The following is a 17,663-nucleotide window of genomic DNA, read 5'->3' as shown; positions in this document are numbered from 1 at the left end:
CGCAGATACCGTTCAACACGGTAAGGAGACTCTAACTCCTAGCTTATTCCAGGATGCCCTGTACCCCACAGTCAAGCCAAACTGAACTAACCCTGTTCGCCGACAGGTCAAGGTCGCGCGTCCGCGGCCAGGAGGGAGCGTAACCTCCGGGCTATGCGCCTCTTAGTGGACTCTAACCACCGTTCTCACAAAATTTATAATACTTTTAAACCGCCGTCAACCCTCTAAAACAAGAGTATGACTGACGCAGATGCAACGTTATGGACAATGGAGACTCTAACTCGCAACATGGCCAACACAGATGCAATCCTTAGACCAATGGAGACTCTAACTCACAAAATGACCAATTCCCTATCAAACTACCTGAGCCTCTAACTCAGTATTATTTTCCTTTATCTTGGGACTCTAACCCAGTATTATTACTTATAAGCTTACTTCAAGTTTCAACACTCATGAGATTTTTCATCAAAATCAAAACAGACACTCACCGGCAACTTTTACTGAATAGACATTTAATTTTATCATCCAATTCAGCACACTTCGGATAAAATCAACAGGCCTGTGCCTACCTCTTTTATAAAGGCGCCTGTCCACTCAGTTCGATTGCCGGATAATGTCTGCCCGTCTGACCACCTCGGACCGTCCAAGCCTCCAAAACTTCCACCCCAATACCACAGGACGAGCCCCCAAAACTGTTACGGATTCAAATATTGGGGATGGATACAAGAGGAAAACCAAAATAACCACACTGGTCCGGCCGGGTCAAGTCAAACGATGATTTAATGAACACACGCGTGGGAGATGGACACCATACAGCAGACAGCATCAGATCTCAAAATGGTGGAGCCTTGATCAAACTCTTATAGCCTCTAGTGGCCCCCACCTAATCATAAAAGCCTAAACATTCACATTCTTTCTCACACAGCGCCTAAGCTACGACCTTGGCTCCCTGTTTATCTGCTCCTGCTAAGATGGGGCAGTATGCTCTGTTCTCTTCTAACCAGACAAATAAGGCGATGACTTTCTGCAAACAGTATTTCTTATAACTCAGCAGTATAATGCATCATAAAACAATATCATTCATTCACAATAAATCAACAGTCTCATGTAATGCAGATCAGTTTAACAAATGTAATCGTTATCACCTTCTTCTAATTCAGGAGAATAATGCAAACTAAAACTACATAATAATTCACAATCTTTAATTAGGGGTCTAACATGGCATAAAATAATATTATAATCCGACACTTTTCACAGCTACAGCTGCTAACTGGGTTTGTTAGGGCAACCTGAATAACAGTTTTCAGTGTGGGGAAGATCTGATTATCCAGAAGATTGTACAATGTTAACATATCTGGAATGGCACCAGCCTCACTCTTGAGCTTTATAAAGTCTTTGGCAACCGTGACTTCCTCTGACTGAAGCTCAATATGGTAATGCAGTGCCAGGGCTGACAACCCAGTTTGTTTTGCAGATTCTGTATAGCAGCTTTAATATAGGGAGAACACAACTTCCAGATTGTATGAGTAAAATTAGTTGTTTGTCTTTCTTTTTCTTTGCCAACAGGAGTTATAAGGTTAATGGGCATCCAGTCAGTTAGCTAGTTAGTACCTTGGGTTCAATATCGGCACATGCACATATGGCAAAATAACCAGTTTCTCTCATTACATTTCAAACAGGACAGTGGTAACAACAGCAGGTTACGGACAATGTTAAGTTTTACATTTTAAATAGGCTGTATACATTTCAATGAGATCAACAGGGCAGTCAAATATCGCTAATTTTACTACAGAGCAAACATCGTCGGAAAACATGTTTTCAACTAGGGCTGCCACAAACGATTATTTTGATAGTCGACTAGTCACCGATTATTTTTGCAATTAGTCGACTAATCAGATCATGCATCCATTGGATGTACAGCGTACAGCTTATTGCACCAGCATGCATCTGCTCTCATATAACTATCATTAGCTTACAGCTTTAAGTGTTTAAGGTATGTGCCAACTAAAAATAAAGACAAGATGATAGTTTATTAAATTTGAATGAAATTTGCAGATTGTTTCGGTGAAGTTTAATAAACTCATTGTTATCTAAAATATAACGGGACACCGGAGTATATTCTCGAGCATCTCACGCTTCTGATAATCAGTTGTCTGCTTGACGTTTATTCAGCTGTGTAAAAACTATAACTTTAATCTCAGCCTAACCGATTTACTCAGGAACAAATAAAATACTAAAAAAAGCCAAACAATAACATTTTTAAGTTATCTAAGTGACTTATGTATGTTTAACCCGAGTAGCGAAAGACCGCAGTGGGTTTGAAAACGATTTGCCGGAGTCCGGTGTTCTCACGGGCTCTAGTGAGCCTTGCCCCCAGCTAGCTATCAAGCTAGTGGGTAACAGACGTCTCCGAAAATGTCGGAGTGCTTTTGGAAATATGTGGTGTCTTGATAAACTGAGCAGATATTTGAGGTTTACACAGCTACATTCTCGCCTGAAAATATGCTAAACGTTTATTTTGTGACCCAGAAAGAATAATAAGAGTAATATTAAAACTAACTAGCTGCTGCCATTGTTGGAAACTGAGCTGGGCTGCGCTATGAATTCTGGGACACAGCTCCTTCTTCTTCTTCGGGGTTTAACGGCAGCTGACATCCTTGTACATGCGGTGCTGCCATCTTCTGTTTCAGTCCGTTATTACACTCTTAAATTCTACTACTTGTTCCTGCGTCTTTTGTGATCTTACAAAGCTTCAAACAACGCGTCGACTATTAAATCAGTCTTCGATGATTTTGATAGTCGACGTAATCGTTACTAGTCGACTAATCGTGGCAGCCCTATTTTCAACACAGCAGGTTACCTGGTGTAATGTTTTTCAGTTAAAAAGAAACATGGTCTGACTCCTACCTAACTATATAAAGAGTAACTGAAAGTTAAATGCAGCTAATATGTCCTGTTTTAAGCCAGGCACTTGCACCTCCGCTCTGCTGCCTCTCAGCCACCATCGCTCTGGCAGCAACTGCGCTAGAGCGAGTAGGAGAGAGCCGAGTTGGAACAAACCATTTTGGGAGGGGGGAGGGGTTATCTATACTTTTGTTGTTAAAATGTTCCATCTCAATTAAGTACTGTATGCTTTTTATACTTTTAGTAGTGTGTCCCACAAACAGCAAATATTTTCAAAAAAAGTAAGACATCTTTGGGGGTGCTTTGATTCATTTTGGGGGTGCTGATGCACCTCCAAAACTGGGCTAAAATCGCCCCTGATTCAGGTTGGTTATTCAAAGAACAGATACCTGGAAGCAGTGTTGCCAACTTAGCGACTTTGTCGCTATATTTAGCGAGTTTTCAGACCCCCTAGCGACTTTTTTTCTAAAAAAGGTCGCTAAAAAAAGACGTGAAAGCGCATATCGCTTTTACTCTCAGCAAGCAGCGGGTGCTGTAACGCAGTCAGTTCTTCTTTTACTCTTTTACTCTTATGCTGTTTTGTGGATCACAAGGTTTAAAACTACTTATAAACACACACACACAAAGTAACTCCACCAGAGTGCCTATTTCGGGTCACTTTTGCCGGTCCAAGCCCGGGTAAAGGAGCAGGGTTGGAATTGTGACATTAAAAAAACAATAATTGCTCAAATAAATTTAATTTGTAGTTCTAAATAAATTCTAAATGCATTTAGGACGTTTTTTACTCACTTTATGTCTCTTCCACGATGTTATTTCTCTCTACAACAACATAGATTACAATTACATTAGCATGACCAATTATGCAAATTAGGTGATGACGTCATTTGGCGACTTCTAGCGACTTTTAGGACAGCCAATAGCGATTTTCCTTACTGAGGAGTTGGCAACACTGCCTGGAAGGCTACATGTTAATGCAAAAGGTTGTATAACAAAACACTGAGCTAAATGACATTACATCAAAATAGCTGAATGATATCATTCTCTTGTAGTAGGCTACTACAAATGATCTTGCAAATACCTCAGAATAAGGCGAAATTAGTTCACAATATGCTGAGTCATTCAGTCATTTTAGTAGAAATCACAACAACAGTTGCTCTGAGATGGCTGGTTTGGTGCTAAGTAAAATTGAATTGAATTAAATGAATACTGCTGTCACATTTTTTGGGAAATTTGCCTAAAGTTAAATGGCTGTCTCAACTTTTTGTCCTGTTTAATGTTATTTTAACCATGTTTAAAAAAAGTAAATTCAACAATGCTAATAAGCAGTTTCCATTGGTTGGAGTATATGAGAAATCATGGAATACATATGTTAAGTTTTTCCTATGTCCAATTCCCTGGATTTATGTCTCAGGTCTTGATCTTCTGGAAAAAATGGATCCCCCGAGAGTTATCAAGACACATCTTCCGTTTCAGCTGGTGCCTCCTGGATTCTGGGAAAACAAATGCAAGGTGAGGCTTCTTGTCTATTAGACTTCAGTGAGAGTAGAAATCCCTCATTTTATTGCTTCTTACTAGACAAAAAACTCATGCAGCTTGAAGGTAAAATGTTCATGATACGGCACGTAAATCAGGTGGGAGGAGGTTACGAATGCCATGCTAGACACAGTCTCATCAAATAACATGTTCTCTGTACTGTGAATATCTTTTTGTGTTCCTCCTGATCATGTGGGAAGGCAATCTACGTGGCACGCAATGCCAAAGACAACCTGGTGAGCTACTACTACTTTGATCTTATGAATCAGACCCAGCCTGAGCCAGGGCCCTTTGGTGGCTACATCCACAAGTTTATGCAAGGAGAGCGTAAGTATATTTCCCTCTGTGTCCTCATACCCATTCTAAGCCATCAATAGCCCTATATGTTTACCCACCAAAGCAGTGTCTTTGGTTGCCTGGAGGCTTTTGTGAACAAAATATGTGATGGTGGATGGAAACTATGACAACTTGTGTAACTGTCTTTTACGCTTGAGTGTTCATGATAAGATTAGTTGCACCCTGAGTGGCTGTAGCGCGCATATCTTGTGAGGATCTGGATGAAAATGTAACCTTTTTAAAAAATATATATAAATAAATGGAATATTTCTTCATCATGACAGCCATAAAAAAGCTGCTTCTTTACTGCAGTAAATGCATTTTTATTAGCTTTCTGCAGATTTCTTTATTTCTTTTGTGCTTTTTTCCCACCATATTTGCCTTGTTAGGAACATAGTTTGCTTTGTAAGTAAGTATGAAACCAATCACACAACTTTTATTAAATCTCAATGCATTCATTCCAGAGTGAAAAAAAAAGATTTCCTTAGAAAAAGACTTGCTGTAGGGCCATTAAATTAACAATATTAACAATTGGATATATGTTAACTACCTATAAATGAAGTCACTGGGTTGGGTAATGCAAAGTGAATTATTACCTGACTCCTCTCAGCTTGTTGAGAGGAGAGTGTTTAGTTCTGATAGAAACCAAAATCTTGGTGACATATAACCAGTTTGGCTGCTTTGCTGCTGATTCGACTGGAACATATTAAAGCATCTGTGCCAATTTGGTGAAGATTAGGGAACAAAAAGGCGGCCTTTCATAAAACACAATATGGTGGAAATGTACATAATAGGTTTCATTGGGCTTGATTTATTTAACAAATTTAATGGTCCGTCAGTTAATCAGATTCAAAGATAGATTCTTTGTTAATTGTTTGCAGGAAATTACATTGCCATGGCAGCTTAAACACTGACATAAACAATATTAATTCCTAATAAAGTTAATAATTTATAAATAAATAAAACGCCCAATAACTAACATGAAAATATGCAAACATTTGGGAAAACTCATATTATTAGTACTGTGCATTAAATGGGCTTACAGCAGCTGATATGAAGGACCTCCTGAGGAGCTCAGACTCAGGAGGTCAGGAGGTAAAGGTGGTCAAAGTCAGTCTCTTATCAGCCGACAGTTACTAAAATACCTACTGTTATAAATGTTGATGTTAAGCTGTTAATGAGGCTTTACGATAGCTGTAAATATAAACACACACTCAGCATAAACCTGGACTGGAGTAGGAGAAATGTTTTCATCAAAGCTGCTTGAATGAATGGCCTTTGCTCTGCTTCTACAGTGTCATGGGGCTCCTGGTATGATCATGTGAAAGGTTACTGGCTGGAGCGAGAAAAGAGGAATATTCTGTACCTCTTCTACGAGGACATGAAAGAGGTGAGGAGATTATAACCAAAGCGTGTTGCACAACCTTCTTCAAAGCAAACGTAATAAACGCAGTGCATTCCTTTGATCTAAAATGTAAAGCTGAGATTGGATGATTAGGAAGCTTTTTTATAGATGCAGATTTAGACCAGCTTCATGTATAAAGGGAAAAAAAGAAAAGTAATGCCGACTGTCTGACATACAGCTGAAAAGAAAGAGCAGATTTTTTGTAAACAATGTGACTACCGGCAAATCTCCTATTTCTGAAGATTTAAAAACAAATGTACCATACTCTTAAAAGTCATTAAGACATTCAATATAAATTAAAAAATACTTTGAGATATTGTTCAAAGAACTGTATATATGTATTAGTTGCATGACAGAGAAAGTTGGACTGCACAGTCCTGTGGAAAACACCCAGAGATTCAGTTGCTTGTAGAAGCACCTTTGGCATCAATAACCTGAAGTGAAGGTTTTCTGTATGACCTTATCGGTTTCTCACATCATTATGGAGGACTTTTGGACCCTTCTTACAGCGTTGCTTTAGTTCATTGATGTTTGCAGGCCTTTATTTAAAAACAGGTCTTGCCACAGGATTTCAGTTAGTTTGAGGTGTGGACTTTGATTGGGCCATTGCTTACCTTTATTCTTTTCTTTCCCAGCCCTTTTGTTGTAGATTTGCTGCTGTGCTTGTGACCATTGTCCTTTTGCATGATTTAATTTCAGTGAATCTTTACCTATTGGACAGATGGCTTCACATTTAACCGTAGATTACTTAACAGTTGGTATGAGGTGTTTTCTGTTGATATGCTGTATTTGCAAACCTTTTATAGGGGTGCTCACACGTCCTGAAGATCAGTTAATCAAGTGCATTTAATGAGCTGGCTGCTACCAACTGAAGCAGTAAAGGTGCACTTAGTTTTTCACAGGACTGCACAGAATCCCGTGATAAACATCCTTTTTCACATGACCAGTCAATTCATAAATATCAGCGTACTTTATATTGTAAGCTAAATACCCTGAAGTGTTAGAGAGAGAAACCCAACAGGGCAATGATCTGCTGTGAGCAGTTGTCCACAGTGAGGAGGAAGAACTCCCATTTAACAGTGTTACGGATTCAAATATTGGGAATGGATACAGGAGGAAAACCAAAATAACCACACTGGTCCGGCCGGGTCAAGTCAAACGATGATTTAATGAACACACGCGTGGGAGATGGACACCATACACAGACAGCATCAGATCTCAAAATGGTGGAGCCTTGATCAAACTCTTATAGCCTCTAGTGGCCCCCACCTAATCATAAAAGCCTAAACATTCACATTCTTTCTCTCACACAGCGCCTAAGCTACGACCTTGGCTCCCTGTTTATCTGCTCCTGCTGATGGGGCAGAATGCTCTGTTCTCTTCTAATCAGACAAATAAGGCGATGACTTTCTGTGAACAGTATTTCTTATAACTCAGCAGTATAATGCATCACAAAACAATATCATTCATTCACAATAAATCAGCAGTCTAATGTAATGCAAATCAGTTTATCAAATGTAATAGTTCTCACCTTCTTCTAATTCAGGAGCATAATGCAAACTAAAACTACATAATAATTCACAATCTTTAATTAGGGGTCTAACATGGCATAAAATAATATCATAATCCGACAATTCCCCCTGATGAGCTCTTTAGACATAAAGAGCTCACTTACACCCTGCAATCCAGTGTTGCCGGGTTCATTTCTCCTTACTCCTGAGGCCCTTTGTCCCCCTGTTGGGTGAACCATATGTGAGATGACCTCTGTGTTTACGCAGTTCAGATGCAAGAAAAACTTTTATTACAACAACAACAGTAGGTACAGATGACACTCCCATCACTCCCCAGTTCTCCCACAGCTTTATTTCGGCGCTACCTTATACCCTCCAAACGTACTCAGACTAGAACCTCTGTCCGAGGAGCTTTTGACCTTTATTTTATTGCTGTAGGCACCAGTGTCTTCCCGTCGGGTGATCCACTGCTCTTCTTCCTTCAACATCAGGGGTTAGACAACCCTTCAGTCGTTGCACAGATCAGGGGATTATTCTGCCCCGATTTCAAACAATGATCTGTGTATTCTGGGGTCACACCTGTGTTCCCCAGGAAAAGGAACAGAAAGGTGTTCTCCTTATGACCAACAGCCTCTCGAACGTCGTTGGTGTGGTGTTCCTGGATTTCCGTCAACCCCTTCATGGTTATTGCTGTGTTTATGGGATCCATCCTTTTGAGGTGACTAACTGGAGCCCAAAATGCCATGACACTTGAACCCAGTTGATGTTTCAGCAGTCACCGTAACTGTCTCTGCTGCCAAGGATCCTCGTATATCTGTGACCTCGTCTGGTGTCTGTTCCTTTCTCTGTAAGAGACAGAAAACCAAAACACCTCTCTTCCTAGCTCTAACAATCTAATGTTGCTGTCCACTGATCTTTTGGTGGTTCAGAATTTGTTTAGAATATTCAGAATGTCCCAAGGACTTATCCTAATTTAGTGTATGTGTGTGTAAGCGTGTTTGCATTTAGCCCGCTGCACTCAAGGCATTTCTTACACTTTATCAGTCCGGACTATCGCCGAACGAAGCTTATGACCTTCAAAAGACCGAGTGCCAACTCATTATAAGCACATTTGCAAGATATATATAAAAATGATTAAAACCACTCATTCTAATAAAAGACATAAAAAACAAATTAGCCATTTCTAATTCTAACATGTGTCCATTCAATGAAGCTAGAAAATTAAAAGAACAGGTTAGTGACCTCATATCTTAGAAAGTATCAGACTTTCTCCTATCCAGTGTCGTTGCTCCAGTCTTGTTATTCTGTGTTAGGGAATGAAATCAATTTAATTGTCATGTTAGATCTGTTCAACACCTGGCTCCGCCCAGAGCCTGCGTCTTCACAATTGTCTACAAACAAAACCTGTATTATTATGAACTTCACTTCAACATGAACTTGTTGACTACTTTTGACACCTGTAGATAGAAGATTAACATGAGGTTATAACAATCACTGTAATACAAATGTTAATATGTCAATAGCTTCAATAAATGTTCAATGCAATGCTTGTTATATGATTCTGATGTAACAATAATACTTATGCTAAAATAACAGTAAAACACACCCTTTTTATCCCTTACCGACCACCGCAGGGGCCTCTATGTTTTAATTCAGCCATGAAGCTCACCTGATTCATCACTGAGCCCCACCGGCACTGGCATTTGACAGGGTGGTGCTGCATATTCTTCCTTTAATGTCACTATTTTCAATCTGTTAATTAGAGTGCTTAAACATGAAGTAGACTACGTCCACTACAAGTCAATACAACTGTGAATGTGGCCAATTATCAATCTATTACCAATCAATAACAAAAATAGCTTTTATTTTATGCATGCTTTTAGTCAACCACTCACCCAGAGGATCTCCAACCCCAGAAAATTCCTTCTCCTCATTTAATGAGTCTGTCCTCCTTCCATGCCCTGGTAACTGGTCCATCCAGAGCTGTATCATTATGAAATATACATACAACAAGCCAAACCACACCTTGGTCACACCAACCCTTTTCCGCCCTGAAGATGTCCAACGCCATCTTAGTCTGGACTGTCAAATGTGATTTTAACGCTGATTGTTCCGACAATCCATTTATAACATTTCCTGGTCAGATTAGCCAATCCCTACACACTGGAATAAACATATTCAACATGATCAACATTTTTCCTGCGTGTTATTTCCCCATCTTATTGATTCCAACGCTCCATCCTTATGTGGTTTGCTACATTATGTATATCTAGAACTCCACTCTGTCTCTAAATGTTTGAAGAATTTTTCATGTTTGGGGTCAAGTTTTAAGAATTTGACCATATGTGAAATTAATGGTGTTATTGTAACATGGTAGACTAGTGTGCCTGTGTTAATTCAGCTCCATATTATTGTGTGAAGTTGCACTGGGTTGGGAGTGGTTTTTTGTGTGTGTGTCACATTTTTGGTTAGCCAATGGCTGGAATCGGGTTGGACTAATTACAGGCAGGTGTACTTGATTGCACTGATACACTAGTCCACTTATAGCCCACACTACAAACACTGCTGTGTCATTTTGTCTCTCTGTGCATGTATGTAATGTGATAATCTGATATCTTTGGGATGTATGGGTTTTGCGCTATTAATTTTATACTTAAGGTGTCATTTTGTCTCTCTGTGCAGGCCAGGGCCTATTATATGCCACAGCCTGAAGGCAGCATAGTTGCACAGGTTGGAGTGATCACTGGCTATATGCTTTCAGGGTAGTGGGTCTCCAAGGACAACTTCTACCCCTGTTCAAGGCAACATGTGGAGTGCAACTAGCCGTGTGGCATAGCTGACTCTAGCCTTGGGACTGTGTGTTTTTATTTGATTCCTGAATGGGACACTGGACTGTTTTATCTTTTATCTCTTGATATTTTTGTCACTAAATTATCTTTTAGAATTTTATTGACTGTCATCGTTTTGCCCACGACTGAGACGGTTGGTCAGACCTAAAATCTTTCTTTGGGTGTGTTACATTATCACCCCCATCGGGGCTTACCTTTCCCACTTCTGATGATATTCCTCCCTATTCTTTGCAAGTACCCCGTTTTGGTGGCGAGAAACTGTTGGTGTGGTCAAGTGGGCGCTGTAAAAACAAAAGCTCAGGACAGAACAGTTATCATTCATGTACTTCATACAGATTTAGCATATATTGAATTTCATATTGATCCTCTGAGTGTAATGGTACATTTTAATTTTAATTTATCAAAGCTAAACACAATAATTTTTCTTTATTTTGCTCTTGTTCTTGTGCAGCACCACATGCCCCTGTCGGTTCTATCTTACTTTTCTAAATTATTGACTATTTCAATGGAGAACCTAAATGACGTGGACCAAGGTTTGTCATTACATATCTCTATTTTGAATGTGACAAGTCTATCATTCCCCTGTTATTCATACACAGCAAATTCAAAAGTGTTAAATGTTTTGGTGTTAGTAGTCTTAGAGTTAATTTTACTCTAAGTAGAGTCACATTCTTTTAATGTAACTCTGAGGTGTAAAATGATAGTAGTTAAAATCGAGTGTTAAAAATGAGTGTTTCTATTTCAAATCTGGAGGTGTTACAATGGAAACATTAACTCTTGACCTCTTAACTCTGAACTCCTACAGGGGCTATGACACCAATAGAGTAAATTCACAGACTCCACCCCCAGCACGGCTCCAATCGAAGCTGAAGTGAAGCCGTTTCAAAACATTTTGCTCTACATATTTGAGTTGTTTGCCATGCTTGGTAAGTCATGTTTTCAAAGATTGTTTCAATTATTGTTATTCGCTTTTACTTCTGTGGCTCTTTGGAGTTGAGACAAAGCTGTGTGAAAGGCATTAGCCATGTTGCTCGCTGATAGCATAATATTCTGTTTTAGCTAGCTGAAAGGTATTGTTTGCGGGCAAATACCACAGCCTTGAAAAAAGCTTGCATGTGAATTTTCAGTCAAATTTCTTGGTCAAATACACTTAAAACAATGTCTAGAATGTGAAATGTTGATATAATGGTGCTACTTGAAGCCTGAAAACATCTCCCATAAAAAACGAGCAAACAGCAGTAGCAGATGTCCCAAGTCCCGACTGAGTTCTACGTTAGCGTTTAGATCCCTCCAGAGTTTTGTGCACACCGTTTATGTAAAAATTAAAAAGGTTGAGGTTTTACATTTAGTTCAGTATTACCTGTTGTCTGTGTCCTTGTCTTTTGGGAAAATACTTTACACAAGTAATGGCTCAAAAAGGATTCCTTTTTTTTTTTTTTTTTTTTTTTACTGTGCTGCAATTGATTTGTGCCATTAATTAGTGTCAACTAATTTTTATTCAATCTCCACATAGGATATGCTTGTGAAGATGGAATATGGGGGAGAGCAGAAGTGCGTTGAAGTTCCACAAAGTGATGAATGAAGGACATGCATATTGTATTTTGTATTTATTGAAATAAGTGATGAGAATGCTGTTATTTGCATTTACCAGCTCACCTATGTCAGACCTTTTGATAAACGAAATTCTAATGAAAGTGAGAACATGTACACTGTTACATCTTTCAGAAAATGTTTTGAAATTGTGGTGCACAGTTCAGAATAAATGTTTTTCAAAAACCATTGCGTCTTTTTAGTAAATGTTTATTTCCAAAAGAAATTTCTAGAAGTTCAGAACAGTAAAATTCCCGCTTTTTAGAATTAATTAGAAGATAACTCTTACGTAGCTAAACTAAAATACTATTTGAGAGTTAATATATAACCTCTTAACACCAAGTGTCAAATTATCAACTCCAGAGAGATTTGGTGTTTAACACTAAATCAGAGTTAACGTACCAACTCTCCAAAAAGAGTCAAATTAACACTCTCTGGTGTGGACCCATATAGACACTTTAAAAGTGTTGAAATCAAATCTGACAGTGTTAATTTGGACATGCTGGATTTGCTGTGTAGGTATCAATAGAGTTTTTTCTTGCTTTTTCTATCAAAATTAATTGGCTTTTTTACAGTGGCCTGCTATGGTTAATAATAACATGTTCAGTCTTGAGTGAAATCAAAGCTTCTCTTCACTTTAGCATTTAACATTCCCAACAATATAATGTGCTGCATTAATCGAAACACAGCTAATAAAACCCAATTTTCTTAATGGAAACATCAGTAGCTCAAAATTAGCAACCAAAGGGTTAAGTCTGCAGTTCACACTCATGTGAAGCTACAGCCTCCCCCCCTAGTCTCTGTCCTCCTCCTACTCCTGCAAAAACAAAACAAAGCGAGACAAAACATCCACCCTTCTTTTACAAGCTGGGTGAATTGTTTGTAGACATTTACTAATCCTAAAGTCGGTACCGTTTTTGTCTCAGTGTCAAGTCAGTTTAAACATTTAGTCGTCAGTCCATCACAGTCCAGTCACATGCATACATTCACACACATTCATACCAGATATTGCTGATAATGGAGTCTCACGCGCAACCTAATCAAGCCTCCATCACCAGCAAGATGACGTCATCATTTTAAAGGAAAACAGTTCCTTGTTTTTTTTTGTTTTTTTTTTTTGGACTGGATTGACTCGCTGCAATCCTTTTAGGTTCAGGACTTCTCATGTGATCAATGTCCCATATAAGTGAATTTCTCCAGAGCCCATTATAATCATGGAGAAAAATACTTTGCAACTGTTTTCAGTAAGAATGTTTATAGCGCTTTAAAGTTCAATCTCTCAGGCCTGGATTAAAGAGCTGATTTGTTAAATCAGGAACTCACAAAATACCAAAATATCACCACCGGTGGATCACTCCTCTCAGATGTACTTATTTCAGTGCACTGTAACAAAAGCAAAGACAAACGTAACCAATAAAATACTCATATAATAACAAATACTGGGGCCCGTTGGAAACATGTCCAAGCATAAAACCATCTTTCTCTCTCTTAGAGAAAGAAAGCAATCCAAACCTCACTGATAAAATCAACCTAGTGTTAAGCAAAACCCAAAATCAACCAAAACTTCACCAGAAAGTTTTTCTCCGTCCCGGGACAATATTGTGTAAGCATACAGGTACCGTAACTTCTTTTGCACTGACAAAAACGTGTTGGACTTATTTCAGTCAATAGTGGACACTAGTTGCACACAAATGTTTTGCTTTGGTAGAAACTTAAACAACTGAGTTAAATCAACACAACCTTTTCATATTCAGTAAACCTGTGCATTTTGAGTTCATATTACACGATTAAGACATGTTCATATGGAGTAAGTTAAGCTCCTGGAATATTTTAATCCTTCACAATTCTGTCATTTTATTTCAACACTATTCACTAACTTTTATCCAAATTCTACTTGGTCCCTTAAATACTACATGTTGTCTTCATATTGCCTACGGTTCAACAAAGTCTAAATTCTGATTACCATAAAAATTGAATGGGTCTACAACAACTACCATCCTCCTATCTTTATCCTAATTGCACGAGGGCTGGGAAATAACTCTAAAGTGATAGGTTACGAGGCAGGGTGCACCCCGAACAGGTCACCAGTCTATCACCTAGAAACAAACAATCATTTACACTTACATTCACGGATAATTTAGAATCATCAATTAACCTAACTCTAATAGCTTCATGACTTTTCACTGTGGCAGGAAACCAGAATACCCAGAGAAAAACCACTGCAAACTAGCCAGACTGTGGACTTGCACCCAGGACCTTCTTACTGTGGAGCAACAGCACTCACCAGCATGCCAACAATGTAGGAAATACAGGGAAGCTATGATTTCCTGTTGAATTTTGTACAGATCTTTAAAGCCTGAGGCAATTGTGTTAAATACATGTGGGATGCTTACATAAATCCAAGGGCTGGCCCCCTTTTCTTTTTTCTTTTCTTTTATTTATTTATTTATTTTTTTCAGTGTGTTCCTCCTTCAATTAAATCTCAATCACAAAAATGTGGTGCTCCGAAATAAGGCTCACACCGTTAATTCATCATTTTCACTCTGTACCACTGCTCCTTATCAGGCTGTGTGAAGCACAGTAAACAATTCAGTCGAGGCCTTGAGCCATAAACAGACATCACTCACAGACATTGTTTTCATAACCAAACTGCTCTAGACCCTGTCCCCTAAATCTGCACAAATGCCCTCTGGGTGACATGAAATGCATTTAACCAATTAACAATCAATGGCTTCTTGTTGCTGTAACAAATTCTGTATTTGGACATTTGTGTGCAGCATTTTGCGTATCAGCATAGCATTTGTTAGTAAAGCATTCTTCATTGCAGCAGCATGTGTGTATCACTCTTCATTGCACAAACGTGTGTGTGTGTGTGTGTGTGTGTGTGTGTGTGTGTGTGTGTGTGTGTGTGTGTGGATCACTTCTCAGTGAATTGAATCAGCATTTCGATTTGTGTGCATGTGTGTGTGTCATTTCTCAGTCAATCAACAAGTGCATATGTGTTCATATGTGTGTTTCTCTTGCTTCTGAGTCAGTGTATGTAGATGTGTGTGTTTGTGTGTGTGTGTGTTTGTGTTCATCACCTTCCTGTTCTGGTATTCTGGGTAAACCACGGCCTGAAGCGTGCTCTGGGGTCCTGCTCTCCTCCTTTTCAGTCCGTTTGGGTCCATTGGTGCTGCTGCCCAAAGTTCTCTCCATACTGGTTCTGGCCCCAATTGAGGCAGACCTTTTCTCCAGTGTCCTGCATCTTCTCCTTGTCCAGCTCCTCCTTAACATGACCCTTTTTGCTTCTGTAGGTCCTTCAGGGTTTGCTCCTGGTGTTGGAGCTTCTCGTCAGGTTTGACAACCTCCTGCTCCAGCAAGCTCCGGCCTGATTTTAAGTCCTGTATCTGGGACTCCAAGCCTGACTGATGGGTTCGATTAGCAGCCAGCTCCTCCTCAGGCATGCTCAGTTTCTGCTCTGATGTCTTGAGCTCTCACTGAGGACAGAAACCTCAGAGTCTTTTCCGTACACGTCAGATTGAAGTTTATTAATGTTTTCCTTGCTTTGCTTCCACGGCCTTCTGCAGCTCTGCTGTGTGGCTTTTCTCAGAGGTCAGCTCCTGGCTGAGCCCCGACACCTGTGCCTTCAGCTTATGTTCTTCTGCTGCTTTTGTCCAATCTGAGGTGCCTCCTGACCTCAGTTACTCCTCGTGTCTCTGGCACGCCCTTTTTGCTGCCCGATCATCCGTGTTGGTCCATCACTGTCCTGCACAGTTTTAATGCAGAGTTGTTAAGGTCAGCATTCTTTTGCTCGGCCTCACCTTTCATCCGGGCTTAATAGGCGTCTCGTCACAGCTCTGTCAGCTGAAGCTGTCTGGAAATCTCCCCCGTGTAGTGAAACGGGCCTTGGATTTAACGTTCTCCGTCTCCGCTGCATGAGATCTCTTTCCTGCAGCACTGTTGACATTCTCAGGCTGTTGTTGTGAGTCCAGCTGCTGTAGCATTTGGTCAGGGTCACATCAAAGATGGTAGAAGGGAGAGCAAAGATGGTAGAGGGGAGAGCAGGAGTCCAGGTCAGCCTCGGCTTTCCGGGCCGACAAAGCAGCCTGTAATTAAGCATAAAGAGAAAAAACAAAAACAAAACAAAAACAGACGAACAGGAAAATGATGTTGTTTGAAAATAATGTTGTTTTGGCTATGTTATTCAGAGAGGGGCCAGGCCCTGTGTCAGCCTTCTCCCCCCCTTTTTTTTTGTTTTTTTCTCACTATATAATCAACTCATAACCCACCAAGTTGACAGGACAACACAGGTACACGTTAAAATTCTTAAGATCATGTTTAATAATTCAAAAAAGGAATTTTATTTTATTCAGTAATCTCTTGTATTAATCAATCACAGGAACACATGTCACAATTTGACTCTTTTAACCACTAAATTTGTTGTTTCATCACTGGTTTGTGATTTACCAGTGTCTGTCTTTTTGAAGTCAAGTTGTTGTCCTGCAACCCAGAGAGTTTATTTGTTAGTAGTGGATAGACTTTATTATTTAACATCAGGTGTATGTTAAGTTTTGCTGCTTTAACCTTGCTGGAAAATTTTCACGTGTTCATGAATGTAAGCTGTTTCTTCATTGCGTGTGTGTGCGTTTGTGGGTGGGTTATTTTAACTTTTTTTCTCAAACAAGGCATTTCTCTAGTTGTGTGTGTTTTTAATTTTGTTTCCCAAATTTTGATTTCCCACCTTAAATAACAGCATTCCATGTCTTCAGCCAGGAATTAGAGCTTGCTTGTGAGATTCAGGGACACATGGTGCCAAAAACAATTCAGTGAAAAACTTGCCTGAAAATTTCCAGTGATGGTAACCGATAACTGGAGGAGAAGATGTCCTTTAAGCTTCTTTTTTGGGTGGGGACAAAGTGTAAGGTCAAGCTGTAAAATTTTGAGCCAGAGCTTGGCCTGTCTGTCGTCCCAATTTTGTTAATCTATCCTTTTGCTGCTGTACTCAGGTCTCCTGGTTGAGAGAAATCCACCTGTATTAAGAGACTAAAACATTCATTTACTATTTTTCTTACAACATCCATTTAATTCATCCACCTAGATTTTACTCTCTCTCTTGGTGCATAGTTCACACAGTCAGGCAGTTGCCTTTTATGGGCATGCAAGTTTCCGGTCACTTACCCCCAACAGCTGCGAAGCCGTCTCTCCCATATCAAAACTCAGCCAAACATTAAACATTCACCGTAGTGATTTAAAACTTTATTTGTAATATTATAATCAACAAAATCAGCGTTTTAATTACAGGCATGTATCATTGTTTGCAAATCATACTTATAAAACTCAATAACACGCTAAACAGGAAGTCCTCTGTGGGCTTCACAGCAGCCACCTCATTTGCATGTTCACACACTATCTAAAAATAGCTCGCAGCGCTATCGTCACACACACAGCCTCGTTTCACACTCAACTTTCTATTATTTTACAAAGACGTCTTATATTTACAATCACTCTCAGGCCTGAAAGTTTTAGCGCCTACACAATTTTGACAAATTTAAG

General features: G+C 39.4%; 1 protein-coding gene and 1 long non-coding RNA gene across 2 annotated transcripts in view; both read left to right on the top strand.

The window, feature by feature from the left end:
- The window catches only part of sult1st6 (sulfotransferase family 1, cytosolic sulfotransferase 6), a 33,723-nt gene that overhangs the window by 11,876 nt on the left and 4,184 nt on the right, over positions 1–17,663 (top strand). Inside the window, exons 3-5 of the mRNA XM_085169896.1 lie at positions 4,316–4,413; positions 4,638–4,764; positions 6,069–6,163. Coding sequence (XP_085026022.1) covers positions 4,316–4,413; positions 4,638–4,764; positions 6,069–6,163 — 320 coding nt within the window. The remainder of the gene's footprint in view (positions 1–4,315; positions 4,414–4,637; positions 4,765–6,068; positions 6,164–17,663) is intronic.
- Positions 6,170–16,195, top strand: LOC146512760 (uncharacterized). The gene is made up of 2 exons (XR_014875665.1): positions 6,170–11,464; positions 12,052–16,195. It is a non-coding gene; the product is annotated as an uncharacterized LOC146512760 (long non-coding RNA).

Source organism: Neolamprologus multifasciatus, chromosome 8, assembly GCF_963576455.1.
Source record: "Neolamprologus multifasciatus chromosome 8, fNeoMul1.2, whole genome shotgun sequence".
NCBI lineage: Eukaryota > Metazoa > Chordata > Actinopteri > Cichliformes > Cichlidae > Neolamprologus > Neolamprologus multifasciatus.
Note: the sequence above shows the minus strand (reverse complement) of the source record. Positions and strands in the feature narration are given on the sequence as shown.